We start from the raw sequence: 22,422 nt of genomic DNA on the forward strand, positions 1-22,422 counted from the left end.
AGTGCACACTCGGACAGTGTACCCTTGTAGCATGGAGAACACCAGACTGCACGGTATGTGGCTTGCAGTGTCACACACCACATGACCATGCTCATCTGGATGAACTACATTTGTTCACAGTCTAAAGTGAAAATGACAGTTGCTCTATATCTTGAGAAGAGTGTGGTAAAGCTTGATAAATGCTTGTAAAATGTTTGGAGAACCTCCAATGAATGAGTAAACTTTATTATGTCTATTTTAATAACTACAGACTAGCAAATAGTTGTCTTTTTCCATGAATAAGACGATACTATAATAATAAATAATACAACCCCCCTTCCCTAAGGATAAATATTATCCCAATATGGAACATTCAACATGTTTTATAGCTGTACCTCACAAAGACTTAATTCCTCAAGGATTTTAGAGCTACTTATTAATGTTTTAATTTGCATTGGTTACTACAGTCAACTAACTACAGGCAATGATAACAAAAACATTTTGCTTTTTTCCATGTGGGCATGGGGCAGAAGTTGTAGCCTACCCCAAGTCTAGAAGGAGGGAACCCTCAGGCAGAAACAACTTTGCAAAAGTGAGAAATAGGTGACTTTCCTTCTGAATTCACTACTCCATTAACAAAAGAATACTGAAGTCAGCCTTATGGTCCAAAGCCCAGTGGATTCAATAGAAAAAAATAACTGATTTTAATAGGTTTGAGACCAGACGTCTGTCCAAAGATAAAACTTTCTTGCTTATGCTGGTCTTCTATGGAGTCAAAATTGTCTCTCACAAAGGAAGATGGCATGGAGTAGTAGGTAGAAGAGATACTGCCAAGGAAATAGAGTTTTGTTCCTACCCCTGTTTCAAATTACAGTGTTACTTTCAACATGTTGCTCAGCAATTGATTTTAAAAAAGGACTTAGGCACCCAAAATTTAAGTGGTACAATGCCTGACTTTTAGGCACATAGTCCTTGGACTAGAATCCAGATCTCCGAGTGAGACATCTCTGTTCCCTGTACAGTGCAATGGAAAAATTAGGAGCCTTAGAAGAGAACCCAAAGTGACCAGCATGCTCAGTGGGCAGCTGCCTAAAGCTGACCAACATGCACTGCTGAGGAGAGCATTAGTCTTAAATGCTACTTTTCAGGTGTCTTACTCAAGGCTACAGAAAGGCACCATCTCCTACTCATGTTTCATAGCCCTTAACCCTCTCTGGAAGGTGATATATGGCTTTTCTTTTAAGAGTTCCTAAAAGCTGCCAAGGAAAGAGGAAGGGAGGCAATGGGAGTGATGGTAACTGATGGTAGTACTGACTTCCCAAAACTTTAGTAATGCTAATACTATAAGGAAATCTTTGCATGTAGTCATACTACGGAACACTGAATAAGCTCTCATTCCTATGCAGCAAAGAATTTCAGTAATTTCTAGATATGCCAGGTGTCCTGTAACTGTGGCTGGCAACAAAAATAGATTAAAGGAAGTACAATATGCAACAGAATGTATCATTGTCAAACTACTAAAAAAAGTGTTTTGCATTCTCTACTAAACAAATCTGCTAGATATATTTCCATCCTTCTGACCAGAAGAAATCCAGCTTTTAACAGGTCACTAACCTAATTAGTATCAATATATTTCAAGTTAAATCCAATAACACAAGACAGATCTTATTTACTCCTCATTTTAATTAAGTGACCCAATCACCCTCATGTTGTTCTACAACAGCAATTACTCATTTCCTTAGTCTAAGCAGTTTATCACAGTGAGGAAATAGGTAACTGCTGAGAAAAAACAAAATAAAAAAAACTACTCGCAATCATAGTTATACTACTAACATCCAACAGTAGACTAATTGTGATTTATGTTTTGAGGTCAATGTGCTCCTACTTGGACAGCACAGTTTTTTCATAAACAGATTTTACATTAGTTTGAGCTTGGAAAGAAATCTGAATTATGAGAAGCAAAGCAAAGAAAAAAAGAAAAGAATCGACCGACTATGCATGTTATTGGAGGGAAGATATATTTATATATCCAGCATAAAATAGGAATTTCACTTCAAAGGCTTCCAATGCAAAGCAAGATAAACAGCGAGAAGAGTAATTTTAATTCAGTTGGTGTCACAATCATAAATGGGTCACAATATTAGATGCTGTAAACTGGAATAACTTCATCAATAATCAGTAGAACTATGCTAATTTACACCAGCTGAGCATCTGGATCAAGAAAGTTTCATGTTTTAAAACTCAGTATATAAAATAGCAGTAATGATTTTGAAGTAAGCACACATGGCAGTTGCAGAAGTAAAACTTCATTCAACAATTCTTGTAAAACAACCAGAATGAAGCAGTAAAGGAGGATGGGAAGTTTATAAATATGATATTAATAAGAGTCAGAGTAATAATACCTTTGAAAATAAAAAGGTCAATTGTATGCTATGGATATGTTTCTTAATTAGTCCACAATCTTTTAATGGCATACTTGGTAACATTAAAGATTTCATGCTTCATTCTTTTCTCCTTGGGGATTTGTGCTCTGATAGCACTTACATTTTACAGATCTTGCCTACACAATTTTAGTCAGCAGATGACTGTCCTTTTTCTCTGTGTCCTTACTTCACTTCCATTTCAGTTCTTTTATCAGAATTTCAGAACACAACTCATAGTACTTCAAGATCAATAAATTTTTTCTTGGGTTGAAAAGTACAGAATCTACCCCAAGAGCACCAACAAATTTCAGTGTGTCCTTTTACAGGTAGTTAAGAGGAAATCATGCCAAAGTAGTATTTGGGTCACAAATACTGAAAAAGGGAGAAATAGCCACTTTGTCTGAATGAGCACTAGGTGACAGAGAAGCACCAGTAGAACCCTTTTGAGAAACAAATTACAATTTTTGAGTTTTGTGTCACTGGTTTGAAGACATCATTGAATACAAAGAGTTAGAGAAGGCATAAGTGTATAATACAAAACCTAGAGTTGCACAGAAACAAGAATTTCTTTTTTGCCAGATATTCTGCAGGTAAGAAATCTGTTTTAATTCTAAATCAAACAAAAACAAAGCAATTTGGAATTTTCTAAGAAATTAAATTTTGGATAAAAGCTGTTTCAGATCCAACAAAATGTTTTACCAAAGACTTTTACTTTCTATTTTATCTTATATTAAAATTTAGCCTAGAAAGTCTAAAAGAAAAATTGTTTCAAGTAAAACAAACTAGTCAGAGGGGACCTTACAAACTAGTCAGAGGGGACCAGCAGGCATTGGGGGAGTCCCTGTTCCCCCAAGCACTACCAGGAGTGACTAGGAATAATGGTCACAAACTGGCAGAGGGTAGATTTAGGTTAGATATCAGGAGGCACTACTTCACGGTCAGGGTGGCTAGGATCTGGAACCAACTTCCAAGAGAAGTGGTGCTGGCTCCTACCCTGGAGGTCTTTAAGAGGAGGCTAGATGAACACCTTGCCAGGCTCGTCTGACCCCAGTACTCTTTCCTGCCATGGCAGGGTTTGGACTCGATGATCTGCTCAGGTCCCTTCTGACCCTGCTAACTATGAAACTATAATAAATAGTTCAATTTTTAACTTGTTAAAATGGAGCATTTTGATACTGTCTAAATTTTAGATCTAATTTTTTCTAAATGAATTTTGTTTAAATTGACAAATTATTATGAAAAGTTTCAATTTTAATAAAATGGCACTTTCTGATGAAACTATTCCAACCAAACTTTTTCAATCATTTCTGTCAAGCCACACCTTTGTAATATGATCTGTACCTGGCTGCCCAAAGTCCTCAATAGAAGGGCTTCACAATACTTATCTATATATATAGATATATATATAGATATAGATATATTTATTTAAACATGTGTCAAGCTTGCTGTTAAAACATTACCTTGTGTTTAAATTTGTTGGAATTCTTGTTCTCCTTCTTGTTTAAATCAATGAAATAGTGAGTAATACGGTCCTTAGATTTAGAATCCATGTCCCATGAAATCTTGAAAGAGTCACATGTGATGTTACTTATTTTGATGTTGTGTGGCACAGGAAGTTCCTCCATCTCTGCAATCCCACTGTCTTGTGATTTATTCCCTGTGCAGAAATAAGCATTAGATAAACAGCCACTGGGATGTGATTACTGGTATTCTTTTACTAGAGATAAACAATGGTATTGGCCAACCATTCAAAAACTATACCGAGCTAAAAAGCAATGATCAGGTCCAACTATGTAAGCCTGATTCAGACTGCTGAGAATATATTCTCTTTAAAGCAAATAGAGTATAAGTAAGGATTTCACAATCTGGTCCATAATATAAAATATAACATAGTTGTTGATCCTTAGGGATGGCTAAAAATTATTAGTAGTTAATAATAAATGGTTACCATCCAACCTCCATATCTGGAAGAAATACAATTTGAAATAATTTGAACTGATATTTTTAAACATCAAGTATAAACAGTTTCTATATTTACAGGTGGCAGGTAAATGTAAAACCTGACACTAGCATATTTATAAACTGTTATATTTATCAAACTGTTGATACTATGATCATTTGGTTAAATTACACTGAACAATAAACACAAAGACAGCTGATTTTAAAATTTGTCCTACTGTAATATTTCATATAGCGCAGCAGCTCATGCTAAAATGTGGTATTCCCTTGAACTCCTACATATTTAGGACTTCCCAGTAGCATTGCCTCCAGTAAACATTAAATTCAGAAGAATGAAGTGATCTTTGTTAGACCTGAACTGTGTAGAAGAATAGGGGAAATACAAACAAATAATACTGGAGGGTCAGGAAAAACAGAAAACTGAGTGGGTGGAAGAAAGAATACAGCAAGCAGTGACAAGGATAAATAGAGAGGTGAGATGGCTCACAAGGAAAATGAGAGAAGCATCGATAAAAACAGGGAGGGAGGTAAGAGGCTAGGAAATACCAGTGAAAACAAGATGGATGTTAGAGGAAAAGCTTCTAGAGCTTACCTAGCTTAAGAAAATGAGGTGCATCGCAGAGCACTTAGGTGCCTTGCTCCTTCAAAGAGTGGAAACTGCTAGGAAAAGAGCCCTAGCAGTGAGTGGGGAGCCCCGGCTGCTGGTTACCAGGGCAGAGTGAGCTAGTGGCCCACACCTGCTAGTGGTCAGCTGACCTGACCAGGGCAGGGCCTGGCTCACATATAAACCCTGGGGCTGAGGCCAGGACAGCAGTTCCCTGTCAGCAGCTGAGCTGAGTGACAGAGCACCCCTGGTGCTGCTTGAATGAGGTTATAGCTGGAATTTATGTTATAGACCAGGGGCTTGTGTTTTGTTTACTGTTTAAGACTGGTGGTTTAGGTGAGGCTATTAGGGGAAGAAGGAGGTCTCATAGGGGATCCATGGCAGCATGGGGACCTGAGCGCCAGAGGGGGCGCAGCATTGGGGGTGCACTGAATCTGAGTGCCAGAGGGGGCGCAGCATTGGGGTAGCCAATGAGGGCACAGAGCAAGATAAGGCCATGGTAAAGTGGTGGTTGGAGCCATGCATAGCCCATAAGGCTAGGGTGCCCCAGAACACCCACTGTAGAACAGGAACCCCAAGGGGTCCAGGAGGCCACGGGGTCAAAGTACAGCAAAACAGTGTCCAAGATGCCATAAAGGCAGTCTCCCTAATGTATATTTACCAACAAAGATGTGGCGGGCGAGAATCAAGGGTGCCCTTTGGGACAACTTGCCATGGGAAAGGGGCCTTAGGGAGATCACGGCCATCCTGCAGGACCCCGTGCCATGACAAAGTGTGTTCTCATTTTTAAATGCCAGTTTGTATAGAGGAAAACAGTGGTGCTTAAAGGATGGTATATTACCTAGTCACGGCTCATTCTAGGTTGATTCCAAAGAGTTCATCACAACGAGCTAACATCCTTTAGGGTATGAGATGATCAAATACAGTTTCTTAAATACAGTTTACAGGTAAACTGACTTTTTGACAGCATCCTAATTTATATAGATTTTAGCACTGATGGGGCATCTCTACACGAGGTGTTTATTGTGGAATAGACTAATTAGCTCTGCAGTAAGAAGAGCTAATGAGTCTAGTCCACAATTAGTCTGCAATAGCTCCTGCGGTGAAGTTATTTACTTTGCAGCACTGCATGCTGATGGGGCTGGCTGGGGCATGAGGGTACTACTGTGAGGGTACTGCCTGCTGGCTATCCCCACACAGCCAACCCCTCTGCAGCATGTTGAGCCACGTTAGAGCAGCCCCAGGCTGGGAGGCTGACCACCTCCCACCCCTGGCTCCTTGCCAGCCAGGGCTGCTTTGACCAGACTTAATATGCTGCAGTCCTGGGCGCACATGTAAATGCAGCAGCTGGGAGCAATGAACTCCAGCACGATAAGCACCAGAGTTTATTGCTCTACATTTAATAAGCATATGTAGTCACGCCCACAGAAAAATATATTGCCTTTCTTGTTTAGAAGCCTAGTTTTACAACATACTGAGCTTCCAAATTCCCAACCTTCAATGTGCAAATCCAGTCTAGGTAGTTAATATATTAAATCATAACCACCTAAATGCATTTCAGTGCCAAGTGAGGTGCCAGTGCAAGTCCAGCTGTTGGTGGCGAAAAGCCCCCATCACCAGAAACCACAACCGCAATTGATGTTAGACAGACTCATCAGACAGACTGAGAACAAAGAGACACGGAGACAGAACCAATGGTGTCATTCTTTCTTTCAGTGTTAGGGGACATGAGTACACAATCAAATGCACTTTATTCATTTTATTTTATTCAACTGATATGCTATCCTTCCCAAAGAAGGCTCACAGTGGCTTACAAAGGCTCAGGCAGCATGCATGAGTATGTTTACATATGTTTGTATGTGTAAATACAGAGATCCACACACACATAATAGAACAATATATGCATGCATTATGTCCATGTATTTCTTTTTATTACTCTGTAGCTCAGCATTTGATACCAGCTTAGTATGTGAATCATAATGTATAGATATGTTCAATTATTTTATTCAGCTGGCATCAAAATGCCATGGGAAATACTACAGTGCTATAAACTATGCAAGAACAGTTCCTAATACTGCAAATAAATAAATAAGGTAAGATACAATTTCCAGGAGCCTAAAGTATGTGGTTGCTTTTAAGAGCTTGACATGTTGCATTACTGATACCAAAAGCAGAAGCTTTATAACCTGAAGTCCGATGGATGAATTTTTAAATTGATATGGCAGGGCAGTGGAAATGCCAAATAACCTCATGGTAATGATGTGGGTGAAACTAAACAGAAATTGCATTGGCATGAACTCTCACAAAAAAAAATATAAACAACACAAACATCATAGAAGTCCACTTTTTCACAGAACAGCTACTCAGTTTTTGATTGCCTGATTCTTATGCTCAAGGGAATCTACCAAACTCCTTTAAAAGGCCAGTTTGGGAACAAAATTCATAAACTGGCTAGGCATCAAGAACCTAGGACTGAACACTGGTATTAACTTTATGACATAATATAATCTACCTGATTCCTGAAATTCTTCTTCCTCTCCTTTGATACGCCTTGGTTTCCCAGTAATCAAGCTTCTTTTCTTCTACTAACTGTTTGTCTGCTAGTTCTGGGAATTTCTCCCCTCTCCAATTTCAAAGCACTAAACAATGTTTTTAATCATCATTGAGTATCCTTCACTCCTCAGACCCGATGAAGAATGCCAGCTGGTCCAATAACAGGTAGCACTCCAAAAGGTCCTTGTGAATTACAAATTGCTCATTCTTTTCTTAACTCAATATTTTCCATTTTAACCACCTAAACATATTTACTGATTAAGTGCAATAATGCACCTTATGTAAATAATAAGGTCTTACTGTAGACTGCAGAACTAATATTTTGATTATGGTCCTTAAACTTTCCAAGTAATCAAAAGTATGGCTGTTAGTGGTAGGCATAGTGTGGAAGGGTGTTGAGTTAGGGCTGTGTAAATGCAGCCATCACTTGCCCTCTATCCACTGGATGCCTGCTACTTATCCCAGACACCCATCGCTGCCTCCATATTCACTCTTGTCCCTGGTCCCGCTGCAGCTGCTGCTGGCCATGCACATCCAGGCTGGAAGGTGTCCCATTGTCTGGATCTGACCTTTGGCCTGGGTGACTTTGACACCCCTGAAAAGCACTAGGAAACTAATCTACAGTTTAAAAAAAGTGGTGGGCAATTATTTTGGCTAGAGGGCTGCTTAATAACTTTTGGTGAGCTGTGGAGGGCCACAGTGGTGCCCTGCCCCCTGGTTGCCATCTTGGGACTGGAAATCCTGCCCCTGAGCTTTGCCACTGGAAGTCCCTCCCCTTGCCCCCAGAAATTCCCCTTTTGGGATGGGGTCTGCCATCTTGGAATGGGAAAAAAACAAATCATACACTAAAAATCAAACACCTACTATAACATTTTAAATTTTAATTAAAAAAATATTTTGATCTGATTTGTGTGTGTTTGTGTAGTATACAGAGAGGTGACTGTATAATAAAATAACTTATAATAAAGATTTACTTTTGAAATTGTGTGTGGGGGTGTTTGTGTGGGGAGCTGTGGGTGTGGGGTTTGTGGAGGAATATATGGGGGTTTGTGGGTGTGTGTGTGTCGGGTGGTGGGTGTGGGGGGGTAGGGTTTATGAAAGGATGTGGGGGGGTGGACCCCAGATGCTTAACAGCAGGCAAGGGCCCCCCAGCAGAAGTCTGGCTGAGTTCTAGAGCTTCACGTGGTGGTATGGAACCAAACTGGCCTGGTCCAAAAGCGCACATCTCCCAGATAGTGCCAGGAGCTGCATGTGGCAGCACAGAGCCCACCCGGCCTGGCCCAGTGGCATGTGACCTCTGAAAGGCCACACCTCCCACTGACTTTCAGAGGGGCAGCCACAGGCCAGTAATAATTATCTTTTGGAGGGGTCCCACAGGTTGAAGAGGATGGCCTGATGGGTCAGTTCCAGCCCAGCAGCTATATTTTTCCTGCCACTGGTTTAAAACCTTCATTGTTGGGGAAAATGTCCTTTTTGCAGTTTCATCCTTTGATTTCTCAGAAAAAAATTTTGTTTCACCCTAAGAAAATCATCTCCTTACCAGACATAAACAGTACATGTGTGTATATGCCTCTCTCACATAGCTGTCATTAAGTTCAGACCTAAGCTAGTCTTTCAAATGGACTATACCCATATACTTACTCCCATGATCATGATCTTATTTAGCACATTCATGTCTTCCTTTTCAGTCAGTTATTTCATCTCTTTAATTCTTATTACTGTTCAGATCCCTTCTGATTTGGTAGTATATTTTTCAAAATGCCAGTTCAGAAAAATACACAATGTTCAGGTGCAGCTACAGATAAAGGATTTTACCCTCCCTGGTCTATGATGTGATATTTGCAGTGCAAGCTCATATTTAATTTGCTATCTACTATATCCCTTGGGTCTTTATGAGAACTTCTGGTTTCCTAGTACTTCCATCCTATTCAATATCTATGTTTATTTTCCCTTACATATACCAGCTGGCATATTTCCAGTTTGATTCTCATTTTTGCATTACTTGACCATTTGCATATGTCAGCTCCTTCAAATATTTCTGTCTCTTGGGTGCTATGCATCACCCAGTCTACTATCATCTCCAGAATTAAAAACTGCACTTGCAGTTCTTCTTTCATAATCCTTATCAAAGATGCTAAAATGGAATCCCATGCTGTATTCTGAAGCATCTCACTGATTCATTTACAACATGAGGCACTGGCTTGTGTCATTATTCTTAATTCTTTGTTTACTGTCCTTCAGCTAGTTTTCAATCCACTGTGACAGGACTATTGTCCAACTAAAATTAATTTCTCAAATAAATTTCATGAGTCTATCAGATGCTTAACTAAAGTTTAGTCATATAAATACTCCAAATAGTGACCTAATATCCTATTTAATTGTATGGAAGGGTACCTCCAGTTTTTGTTTTGCCTTTAGTAGATCAACCTAGGAGTTTTGTTTTCAGTATCTTTAGTCAGATTACTTATAAACAGTGGGTAAAATACAACCTGCTGCAGAGGCCTGGCACAAGGCCTATATGCTTGTTAACCAGAACTCAGCCAGCACCTACCCATTTAACTGGTGCACAGGCAATATGGGTAGCAGAGGTCTAACAAATAGTGCAAAAGATACCACACTTGTAACTTTCCATTGAAAGATTCCTTTTGTTACCTGCTCTTTAGACAGCTTTTTTTATCCAGCACCCAATTTTCTCTTGAGTGCTGCCTAGTTGTCCATTCTTCTCATACTGGCAGTAAGAAATGAATTACTATATTTTCTCTCCTATAATATGTACCCAAATATAATACACACTTTGTTTTAGGAAGGTGGAATGAAGGGAGGGAAAAGCCTTTTCCTTGAAAATAAAAAGTAATTTAATATAACAAATTTATAAAAAGCAGCAATCTTTACAAAGAACAAGTTATAAAAATGCAAAACAATCACAAAGCTTTGTGGATCCCTCATCCCTCATTACAATATTGTGGCATGTAGCCATCAATGCAAAGGGTTGGGAGAGCCTATCACTACTCCATTAACATCCTAGCAGCTGCTGGTGTTTGACTGCTAGCTACACACCACAATATTGCAATAAGGAATATATGAGGCATTTGCAAAGCCCCTATGTAGTGCCCTGGACAGAGTGAGAAGGGGGAGGGATGTGGGGACTACATATTATGCAACTGCTGGAGGAAGAGCCTGCAGCAGCCTGGCTAAGAACAGATAGCCTGCTCTCTGACCCAGCCTGCTGTAAGCTGGCTACAACTCCAGCTGGGGACAGATGTACCTGAGCAGTCTTGCGGTATGGGATCCTCTTGGGGGTGCCTATGGCTAGTCACCACTCTCCATCTTGGCTGGCAGCTAAATGGCATTGCTGTACTTCATCACAAATAATGTGTAACTAGATTTCTAGCAACTTGTGTTTTTTGGAAAAAAGGTGTGGGTTATATGCAAGAAAATATGATACACAAGGCATCCATGCATTTTCATGCTACTCCGGCACAGGAAACAACAAAGGGATGGTGTGAAAAAACATGTCACAACTCCTTCAACTGCAAATGGAGAAAGGACTAACAACCAATTATTGTCAATATTAAAGAATGGCATACGTCCTTCCATTAAATTAGCGACATGTATTCTAGACCCCCCTGCTTTCTACAAAAATCTGAGTCACTTATTTAATAGGTAGAGGTCAGGTGATTCTTGACCCTTCTAATCAGAAGCTGAAGAAATCACTTATCTTTGTGTTGTTCACACATTGAATATAAAGCTTTTGTTCTCAAAGCTCCAGAATAAACATGAAATGCCATCTTCACTGAGATCAACTGGAGAACCAAAAGATTAATGCTTTATGCTTCTATTCACAGGGTTATCTCTCTGCCATATCCAGAGTTAAATTTCATGTTAAATTGTCTAATCAATTTTAAAGCAGCCATGATAGTGACTACTGCAGCTGAAAAAAAATGCTGGCAAATGAGAAGCAAATAGATTTTTATTTATATACCCAGCTACACATAATTACATATGTGTGTACACAGGCCACTTAACTCAGTATTCTCCCAGTTACATAAATGTTATCTATCAGTTACATAAATTAGCCAAGTGAAAAATAAAGGAAATAGAGATGTTTCTGTTGGTTGTTCATGGTTTTCACTTGCAGACAAATTACAGGACTTGGGAGTTGATAGGACCAAGCTAGAAACATAGATTCAGAGATGCTAGAGTTGGAAGGGACCTCAATAGATCATCAAGTCTGACCTCCTGCCTAGGCAGGAAAGAATGCTGGGGTCAGATGACCCCAGCTAGATGCCTATCTAGCCTTCTCTTAAAGATCTCCAAGGTAGGGAAGAGCATCACCTCCCTTAGAAGCCCATTCCAAATGCTGGCCACCCTTACTGTGAAGAAGTTTTTCCTGATATCTAGCTTAAATCTGCTGTCAGTTTGTGACCATTGTTCCTTGTTACCCCAAGAGGAGCCCTGGTGAACAGAGCATCTCTGATTCCTTGCTGTGGCCCCCTAATGACTTGGTAGGCAGCCACAAGATCACCTCTCAGCCTTTTCTTGTGCAGGCTGAAGAGGTCCAGGTGCCTCAGTCTCTCCTCATAGGGCTTGTCCTGTAAGTCCCTAACCAGATGCGTGGCTCTCCCCTGGACCTTCTAGAATCTATCAACATCCTTCTTGAAGTACAGCACCCAAAACTGGATGCAGTACTCCAACTGCAGTCTGACCAATGATACATAGAGGAGAAGTATCACCTCCTTGGATCTATTTGTTATGCATCTGCTGATGCATGATAAAGTGTAGTTAGCTTTGCTGATGACTTTGTCACACTGATGACTCATGTTCATCTTGGAGTTCACAATACTCTGAGATCCCTTTCCACTTCTGTGCTGCTGAGAGGGCCACTTCCCAGCCAGTAGGTCTGCTAGATATTTTTGCACCCTAAGTGCAGCACTTTGCACATGTCCTTGTTGTACTGCATCCTATAGCGTACTGCCCACTTTTCTAACCTGCCCAGGCCTGCCTGCAATCATTCCCTACCCTCCGGAGTGTGCACTTCACCCCACAATTTAGTATCATTCACAAACTTGGACAGAGTACACTTCACATTCACATCCAAGTCACTGATGAAGATATTGAAGAGTACAGGTCTAAGGACTGAACTCTGCAGGACCCCGCTACCCACATCCTTCCAGGTCAATACCGACCCATCTACTACCACTCTCTGAATGTGACTGCTAAGCCAATTTGCCACCCACCAGACCGTGTAATTATCTATGTCACAGCCTCTTAATTTATTTATGAGAATAGGATGAGATACCATATCGAAGGCCTTGCTGAAGTCCAAGAAAATGACATCCACTTCTATTCCTGCATCTAAGCATTTTGTTACCCTGTCATGAAATGAAGCCATATTGGTCAGGCATGATCTACCTGCTACAAATCCATGCTGGTTTCCCTGCTGCATTATTTTTCCTGCTGGACTCCCACAAATATGATCCTTCATAATCTTTTCAAAGACCTTTCCAAGGATGCAGGTGAGGCTGACTGGCCTATAATTACTCGGATCCTACTTCCTCCCCTTCTTGAAAATAGGGACCAAATTGGCCCTTTTCCAGTCCTCTGGGACCTGACCCAAGTACTGCGAATGCCCAAACAGCCGTGCCAATGGTTCTGCTATGACACCGGCCAATGCCTTCAGTATCCTCGTATGCAGCTCATCCAGGCCTGCTGACCTGAAGACATCCAGTCCATCCAAGTGACTCTGCACCAAGTCAGCATTGACAGTTGGTAGGCTAGTGTCCCTATGATGCCCATCTAAGAAGCCATTAGGAGCCTTATCTTGAGCCCTGTTCAGGAACACTGAGGCAAAAAACTCATTGAATAGCACAGCCTTGTCCCCCCTCTCTGTCACTAATTGCTGCTCCTTGTTCAGTAGGGGTCCTATGCCGCCCTGCACCTTCCTTTTACTTCCTACATACCTAAAGAAACCACTTTTTGTTGTCTTAGAACATGTAGAAGAGGTATGGGAATTCTTCTGAATTTGTCTCATCACTTGGGAAAAACAACTTAATCATTTAGTCTAATGTGGTAACAGGATGAAACACAAAATTTGTAATGAAACTTCTTGCTGAACAGTAATTGTTATGTGTTCACAATCACCTTTCACTCTCAAATGGGAGAAGTCCAGAGGATGGATACTTGCCTACTGATTTCTATTTAACAAGAAAAAGGTTTTCTAAGGTATGCACAGAAGAGGTCCTAAAAACAACAACAACAACAAAAAAACTCACCTTCAAAACATTTTGAAAAATATTTACAGCTCAGGAAAACAATTTTTATAAAACTGGAAAAATAAAGTAACAAATGCTTCTGGGATATGATGATCTCAAGTCATGAAGTTTTAGCTCTGATATCATCCCCCACAGTCAAAGCAAAATCTAATATTAGGCGCTATATAATTATCTTTAAGTAAACCAGGATTAATAAGCAGCAACATGTACAACAATAGTCTCCAACCTTTTTAAGTACCAGGTCACTTTTTGAATTATAGTGCAACCCAGGATCTACCACGCACAATACCCCACCCCCCCAGCAGGTCAGTTTGTTGGGGAGGGAAGCAGGGGTGCAGATCAAGGCCCCTATGGTGAAGGAGGGAGTGGGGCAGAAGCAGAAGTTCAGTGCACATAAACCACTTTCAAAATGGCTGAAACTGGTTTAAAATAAACCTAGATGGATGTAGTATCAGATTTTGCTGATTTAGTTTAAATTGGCTTTTTGAACTTCTGTCCCAGATCCCCTCCCGGTTCAAGTGAATTCACAGTCCCCCAGTATCCCAGGGTGCTTTGCACCTCCCCTGCAAACTCACCCTCACAGGATGGGCAAGCTAGCCTTGGCCTAAGCTGTCTGGCCCAGCAGAGCCAGGAGGCATGCTTTAGTGCCCCCCAGCTTCTGGCCTGAGCCATTGCAGGCATGTGGCTACAATTCCAGAATCAAAAGCGAATGTCTGTTCATTCAACTATTGGTTTCATGTGATACCTAACACTTCATGGACAAGGTGAGAGATTGCATTTTCAGAATATTTGTCTCCTAAAATATATTAGATATGGGGTGAGGGGGAAATTTTCACAAGCTTAAGAAATAGTGGCAGAGACTTGCTTGAATTGTGATTTTAGTACTTATTACACAGTGAAAGAAGTTCCTACAAATATTGTTCATGTTCTCAAGGCTTTGTTTTGCATTCAAATGCCTCTGCACTTCATTGAAAAAAAATTTTAAAGCTAAAAGCTTTTTAAGTGTTTCAGAACACCCAATTAGAATTGATCTCTGTGGGTCAAGTTCAGGGTTCTAGTCACCATTGCTTTAATGCTCAATAAATTGCTGAACAGATTTTCATTTAGGTTTAATTTTAGTCTCTCTTTTTAATATAATTTTGCACCTATGATTGACTGGAAGTCACAAATAATAGTAGATATCTAGCATTCAACTTTACCAGAGCAACTGAATAGAGTCAGTTTCCTATGTATTTTCAAGAAGACTCTGAAGTACATAAATCACTTTTGACTTCAGCTCCTATAATACTTAGATGTTTTTGGAAAAAAATTCTCTAATACTTGCATTTATGCTTTAATAAAAAGGTAGATGAAAATGAGAAATACAATTCCTTATTAATCCAAAGCCTATTCTAAATATGTTCTCCATTATAATAATTTTTGAGACCTATATATCATCTGTCTCAGTTAACATCACTGAATTTGCTTTATGCTAATAAACAAGTTATTTCAAGAATAAAAATCTGCTATGTTCTAATATATGCCTTATTTTTCCTGTTTTCCTTGTGCTTTCTCTTTATAGAGAATCTCAAAATTATCAAAGATAATTGTTTAAGTGAATTGTCTAGATAGAAATATAATTTAATAAAAAGTATTATTGGTATGTAGGGTAACACCTCATATTTGAAATCACAGAAAATTAGGGTTGGAACAGAATTCAAGAAGTCATCTAGTCCAACCCACTGTTCAAAGCAGCACCATCCCTTACTAGATCATCATTGGTTCAATTTATGCAACTTAGATTAACCTGCAAAGATTGAATCAATTCAGCCTGTGACATTTTGACTGTTTTACCAGCATGCATTTTTTTTTGTTTTTTCCCCTTAGTCTTTTGGTTGTTATTGTTGTCTTATGAATTTAATGAGGACACTATACTATGCACGCATGCACAAACACACGTGCACAATCAATTCTTTTCTTCTGTCCTATAAAGTTAGGGGGAAAACTTTCAAAAAGAAAAGGAGAAATTTAAATGTGAAACAGGACATATATCTAGAACCCTGAGAATAATATAATGGATGCATCATTCTTCACTAAGGAAGGTCTATAACATAATGAAAAGAAAATTAAGCCTAAATAATACAACATCTACTCTTTTCTCCCGGAGTTAAGGAGAAAAAAGGCTTGCATCCATGACATATTGAAGCTTACACTGGTCTTGTGAACAGTTGTTAACTACAAAGTGAATATACTTGATGCATGTTGTCCCGGGACCCGCGGAAGCCAGGAAAACTTACCAGGAGAGCAGGACGCAGCGAGGGAGGGAGAGCCCGCGCGGCTCGTTAGCCGCGTCTATGTACAGCTGCAGCCGGCAGCTGACGGTGACGTCAGACGCCGGCCGGGAGATTTAAAAATGGCGGCTGCCGCTCCAGAGGCGGCGGAGGAAGAGAGGAACAAATGGTGGGGAAGGCGGTCCCTGCCGTTAGCCCAGCTGGACTGGAGCTGCCGAGGTGAAGAGCTGGAGTGTCCGGTGGCCGGGAGAAGAGGCGGGGTAGCGGGAGCCCCAGCGGAGAGAGCCTGCGGCGCCAGAGCAGGGGGAGAACAGGGGATCAAGATCACCCAGGAAGATCCCGAGCTGCATGAAGTAAGTGCCGTGGCAGGGGGCGCGGGAAGTGCCGAAGAGGAGGGTGAGGCCGAAGACACACTGGAGAGAGAGTTCGGGGCGGGGTCGCCGCCTAGAATAGAAGGCGTCGATTGAGGATTAAAGGGGACAGCGCGGTATACCCATCCAGGAGATGTCACTCCGGGGCAAGTTCATAAGGGCGTGGGTGGTAGGTCAGGGAGGTACGCCTGGAAGAGGGATCACTGGGAGGAAGCACGCAGCTGAGGGTTCAGGTGACGAATCGGTGGTGGGAAGTATCCCTTGCAATAGGGCTGGGATACCTACGCAGGTAAGGGAGGAGTCTGTTGGCACATCGCTGAGTCAGTGCAGGGAGGTGAAGACCACAGGTGGCGTGAGGCCGGGGTGTAGGGGTGGCTGGAGCCCCGTGTGTAACTGACGAGGCCAACCTGGGACACCGAGGGACCGGTGAACTGGCCCTGCCCCACTGGGATAACAGCAAAGTGATGGCAGGCAAGAAGCGGGGTTGGTGAAGCGGGGAAGACAACTAAACTGCAGTAACACCAATGCCTGGTGCAGAGGGTGGTCACCCGAACGGGGAGCTACACTACTAGTAGGGATCTACGAAGGCCCGTTGGGAACACATGTTAAAGAACAGGCATGATGCTATCTGATGTGGGATCACAATACTTGCACTTTTTGCCTTGCCACACATGCATGGCAGGAGACATGATTATAGTAATCTACAGCAGGCACTCCAACTGCAAACACTGCTGTTTTGGATAACACTTTCTAGGTGATATGAGAAGGGAAAAGGACCATCTATGTCTAGCTTGGAACTTCTATACTAACACATTAGACAAAGTGCTCCTAGTATAGACAGCTCATACTGGCAAAGAAATGTTTTCACCAGTATAGCCTACTCCACCCCACATCCTCAAGCACAGCAAACTCAAGTACCGCAAAAATGCTATTCCATCCATCTGGGAAACTTTTGCTGTCACAGCTATGTCAGTCAGGCATCACATTTTTCCATAACCCTTACCAACACAGTTTGGCTTAGAGCATTCAAAGCTAGGTCTGCTTCATAATAGTCCACAACCCTAGATCACCGCAATATCCACTTCTAATTAAAGTAATATTTGCATTCTATTCGATGAAGTAAGATGACACTGCAGTAAGTAGCTCTTCCCAGCATATGCTGACTGCAAGATCAATTTTTAAAACAAGCTTTAATTAAAAATGGAATGTCTGAGCTGCTAAAAGGTAGCTAAAGTGGTACGAGGTGCAGGCTTATGAGGCTGTTAACCTTCTTTTATCCTATTTTAAAGGAATTTTTAAATGAATTTAATTATAGTATATGTTTATTTTAAAAACATTAGAATTCCACTATCAAGTCCAAGTCCTGACAGCCCATTGGGCTCGTGTGGTTTTAGGCATATAAGTTTCTGCAGGCAACTTACAGAAGGGAGCAATGTAGCTGGCATCACAACTGTCCACTTTTGACTTCCTAGCCCAAATAACCTGGTACCCATTTACAGCTGTGGAAACCAGAGACAGCCTTTGGCATGAGTCTAGGATTTCACATTATGCCTTTGGAGCAATAATGAAACATCATGACTTCTCTGTCACTGTGTCCCAGAATTCCACTATTACTCATCCTAAAACTGGAAAACCTATGGCATATTAATGAATGCGGCAAATTAGCAAACAAAAAAGAAGTACTACTGTATTTAAAAAGCATGGATTATGTATCACTACATGAACTTTATTAATTTATTTAGCAATTGAAATTTAAATAGTAATGATAATATGTTGTTACATGCTAGTAAGTACTGTGATATACCTTTTTAAAGTAGAGTGTCTTATTACTACAAGACTCTATTACATCTCCATAATATTACATCTTTACTAAAAGTAAAGATGGATATTTTTCTGTGGGTAGGTTCTCAACGTTGGATAAGTGAAGATTGTAAAAATGTAAAAGTATTTTGTGTTCCTTATCATGTACATTTTCAGATTGCTATGATAAATAAATGGGTACCACTGATCTTTAAGACTATACCTGAAAAATTAATAATAGAATAAAGATTATCTAATAGGTTCAGGCACTGACAGTATCACACTGGGCAAGTCGCATGGGCCCAGACTCTGATCTCTGTTTATTGGTCTCACATAAGTGCACCAAAATTTTAAATTTAAGTTAATGTGTGACATTTAGTTTTCTTCTGCTTGCAAAACTTAACTTTATATTACAAAAGTATGCAATCATTTAGACATGAGTTATATTCAGTAGACACATGCAAGTCCATTAACAAAGAGCTTAAATTGGATTACTCTTGCAAACCACATCCTCTTTCATTTTACTTAATGTTCCTATAAATTTAACACAAATAGTAGCTTGTATTTAAAACCCATAAATTAAATCATAAACATTAGAAGTCTGAATGCTATACACCTCTCCAAGTGAGCCTAACATTAAGTTTTAAAAATAAATTCCATCATTAAAACAGAAGCGTATGTTGAATATTCTTTACTTTATATTACCATATGCATTTTAGTAGCATTAAAGTACCATCTGCTCTCATGTTTTGTTTTAAATTTTATCCTAAAGGTCAGAGAAACATATGCATAATTTCCTTCTAGAAGCTAGAATAAATGGGCTTTTGAAGAACCTAGCATGTTTCTTTCAACTATGCTTCTCTTCTAGCACTGTGGCTGACCAAGAATAGAAGAACTATTTAAACATTACATTTTACTCTTGATTTTGGTGTCCCTACGTCTCCTGATTAGAATACATATACATGTAAAATGTAGAGATTAAAATATCTTTCCAAAATGTATTTTTAGTTAAAACCAAAATAGACAAAATCCTTCTGAATAAATAACTTGAAAGGATGGGAGAGAGTACTAGAAATGTATTTGAATAAAGTAAGAATCCATATGCACCGCAAAAAAAAAAGTTACAGGAAAAAAATTGATTATGCATCATGGTTTTGATTATGCAAATATTTACACACATATCTAATTAATTTAGCCATGCAAGAAGTCCCATTGAAATGAACAGGAATGCTCAAGGGAGCAAAGCTATGCAATGCATTTTTGCCAAGTTGAGGTCTGCAATTTTTACTAATTCAGTGAGATGCAGAATCTAGCAGTTTCCCAAGCTATCATATATATTTGATTTGCAACATAGAAGCAAATTCCATAAGTCAATCAATACCAAAATCCAAGAGAAAAAGCAAAGCATCTAGTTATACTTTTTCCAGTAACATAATAGGAAAAGGAGGCAAAAGGATAATGAGAAACTAGTTTTATGGTTTCGTTTATTATCACTAGCTAAAAATGTTATGGTTCAGAGAAGATGTCACTTAATAAAATAAGGGTAGTCAATGGTTGTTTTTGAAAACATCCATGCAAAACAGGTTATTAATTCAAGCGTAAATAAAACAAGAACACTTTGTAATAACAATAAAATAAAATTGATTAATGATTCAACTACAAACATTACAATGAAAACTGATTCAGCTACAACCATTACCATGAATTCTATACAAGTCTAATATATTAAAAGAAGCAGTTTGCAAGGTCAATTACAGCATATCCCTCTACATATGATCATAGAATTATAGGAAGGTAGAGCTGGAACGGACCTCAATTCTTAACCACTCTGTCAGAAAGTCCTTCCACATCTCTAACTTAATAGTTTTACTAATTTTGTAAGGGGCCTATGGTTTCTTTGGTTTTATTCCTTTTGATGTACTTCTAGAATACTTTTTATTGCCTTATGTATCTTGCCAGCTGCATCTCAAACTGTGTCTTGGACTTTCTAATTTTTTCTCTGTATGCCCGTGCAATACCTTAATAATCATTCCTAGTAATATGACCAAATTTCCACTTTTTGGTAGGATTTCTTTTTTGAGTTTCAGCTTGTGGAAGGGATTGCTGTCTAGCCAGAATTGCTGTGCACTACCTGTTCTTCCATTGCATCAGAAGAACTTGCCTTTCTGCCCTTAATACTGTCCCCTTAAAGTACAGCCAGCTCTCCTGGACTCCTATTCCCTCAGACTTACCTCCCAGGGGATCCCGCTTGCCAGTTCCCTGAATTTATTAAAGTCTGCTGTTCTGAAGCCCAGTGTCTATATTCTGTTGCTGTCATTTCCTTCATTCCCTTAGGATTCTGAACTCTATAATTTCTTGGTCATTGTCACCCATGTTACCTTCCACTATCACCTTGTGTGCAAGAAGCAAATTGAGAACAGCTTTCCCCTAGTTGGTGTCTCTACCATCTGTAACAAAAAATTATTCAAAGAATAACACTCCAAGAATTTGCTGGACTGTTGTGTTTCTCTTCCAGCAGATGCCCTGATAATTAAAGTCCCTCATGAGAACCAGGTCCTGCAATTTGGAAGCTTAACAACATACAGTACAAACATTTTAAAGAACAACTTAGAAAAGCATCTTCTGTTGTTTCAATATAATTACCATATCTTATATTTTCAACTACAATGCTGAAATATTTCACTTAGAAAGTTATCATATATGGATAAAAATGGTACAATTGATTCAGATAAATTATAAGTTAAGAACTGATATCAAAGAAAAGAAAGTATAATGGCTAATTCTGGGCTGCATTTAACCAGCATTAAATAAGGTATTGTACGTCACACAAGCACAGAGGGCCATATATGCTGACAACATAATGGGCCTATGTACTATATCCAGTGAACTGCCAAAGAGAAAAAAAAATCTAGATGTGTAAGGTGTTCCGTATTCCAGATCTCCAACACACAATATGCTAGACATCCTCAGCCTTGGAGGACCCCCCCACCACAACCCCCAAGCAGCTCAAACAGAACTGAGACCTAACTTAATCAGACATCTCAGCATTCCCCCACTATGGGCACATCCTAGCTATGCTAATCTATCTCACTTATAAACTAGCTCTTTCACATTATCCTTGAGTATAGGTAGTTCTTACTTATGCTGAGGATGACCTTTTGCTTAGTTCGTTTTGCTTTCTTACCCAAACAAGAAAGGATTAGGACTCAGAGTGACCTAGACAAATTGGAGAACTGAACCAAAGGAAATCTCATGAGCTTCAACAAGGACAAATGTAAAGTTAGGACAGAAGAATGCATCGGTACAGACTGGGGACCAACTAGCTAAGTCGCAGCTCTGTAGAAAAAGACTTGGGGGTTACAGTGGCAATAAGATGAATATGAGCCATCAGTGTGCCCTTGTTGTGAAGAAGGATAATGGCACATTGGGCTGCATTAGTAGGAGTGTTGCCAGCAGACTGGGGGAAGTGATCATTCCCCTCTCTTCAGCACTGCTGATGCCACATCTGGAGTACTGTGTCCTATATTGGGCCCCCCACTACAGAATGGATGTGGACAAATTGGAGTGAGAGCAGTGGAGGGCAACAAAAATGGTAAGTGGGCTGGGGCACATGACTTATGAGGAGAGGCTGAGGGAACTGAGCTTATTTAGTTTATAAAAGAGAAGACTGAGAGGGGATTTAATAGCAGACTTCGACTACTTGAAGGGAGGTTCAAAAGAGGATGAGCTAGACTGTTGTCAAATAGAATTTTGAGTTCTCTCTCTAAGTGTATCATATTACCAAGCAAGGATATAATAGGGCCTCTCTTTACAACTCTGGTGTGTTATATATGAAATGTTTCATTCACTTCTTTGTTAGAGTAACTGTATTTGAATCTTGGGGAGCACTGGATTTGCAGCTGAATAAAGGCTTTCTTCTGTGTCTCAGCAGAGCTGCTGACCACAAGGCAGGATGATATATTAAAAGTAACTTTGCAAATGCTTAGGCAAGCAGTTTTCTAACAAGGTTGTAGTGTTGTAAAGTATAGAGCTCATTGTGTAAGAAGAAAAAGACACAGCTCACCAACTATTGTCAGGAGACAAAGCAGAAGCAAGACCTTGGAGATGAAGGAGTCAGCAAGAAACCAGAAAGAACAGTCTACAAGATTTAACACACATTTATAGTTTCAAAGTTTCATAGTTTCTAGGGTT

At 39.9% G+C, this 22,422-nt stretch overlaps 1 protein-coding gene and 1 long non-coding RNA gene across 2 annotated transcripts in view; one reads left to right on the top strand and one right to left on the bottom strand.

The window, feature by feature from the left end:
• Positions 1 to 3,850: 3,850 nt before the first annotated feature.
• LOC109287126 (phytanoyl-CoA hydroxylase-interacting protein-like) overlaps positions 3,851 to 22,422 on the bottom strand; it is a 32,149-nt gene continuing 13,577 nt past the window's right edge. The window contains exon 2 of the mRNA XM_019502091.1: positions 3,851 to 4,059. Within this exon, the coding sequence (XP_019357636.1) occupies positions 3,851 to 4,059 (209 nt within the window). The remainder of the gene's footprint in view (positions 4,060 to 22,422) is intronic.
• The window catches only part of LOC109287283, a 17,175-nt gene continuing 5,294 nt past the window's right edge, over positions 10,542 to 22,422 (top strand). The window contains exon 1 of the long non-coding RNA XR_002094813.1: positions 10,542 to 10,552. This is a non-coding gene — a long non-coding RNA (uncharacterized LOC109287283). The remainder of the gene's footprint in view (positions 10,553 to 22,422) is intronic.

The sequence above is a fragment of the Gavialis gangeticus genome, unplaced genomic scaffold (genome assembly GCF_001723915.1).
Source record: "Gavialis gangeticus isolate Ggan-Ray unplaced genomic scaffold, GavGan_comp1, whole genome shotgun sequence".
NCBI lineage: Eukaryota > Metazoa > Chordata > Crocodylia > Gavialidae > Gavialis > Gavialis gangeticus.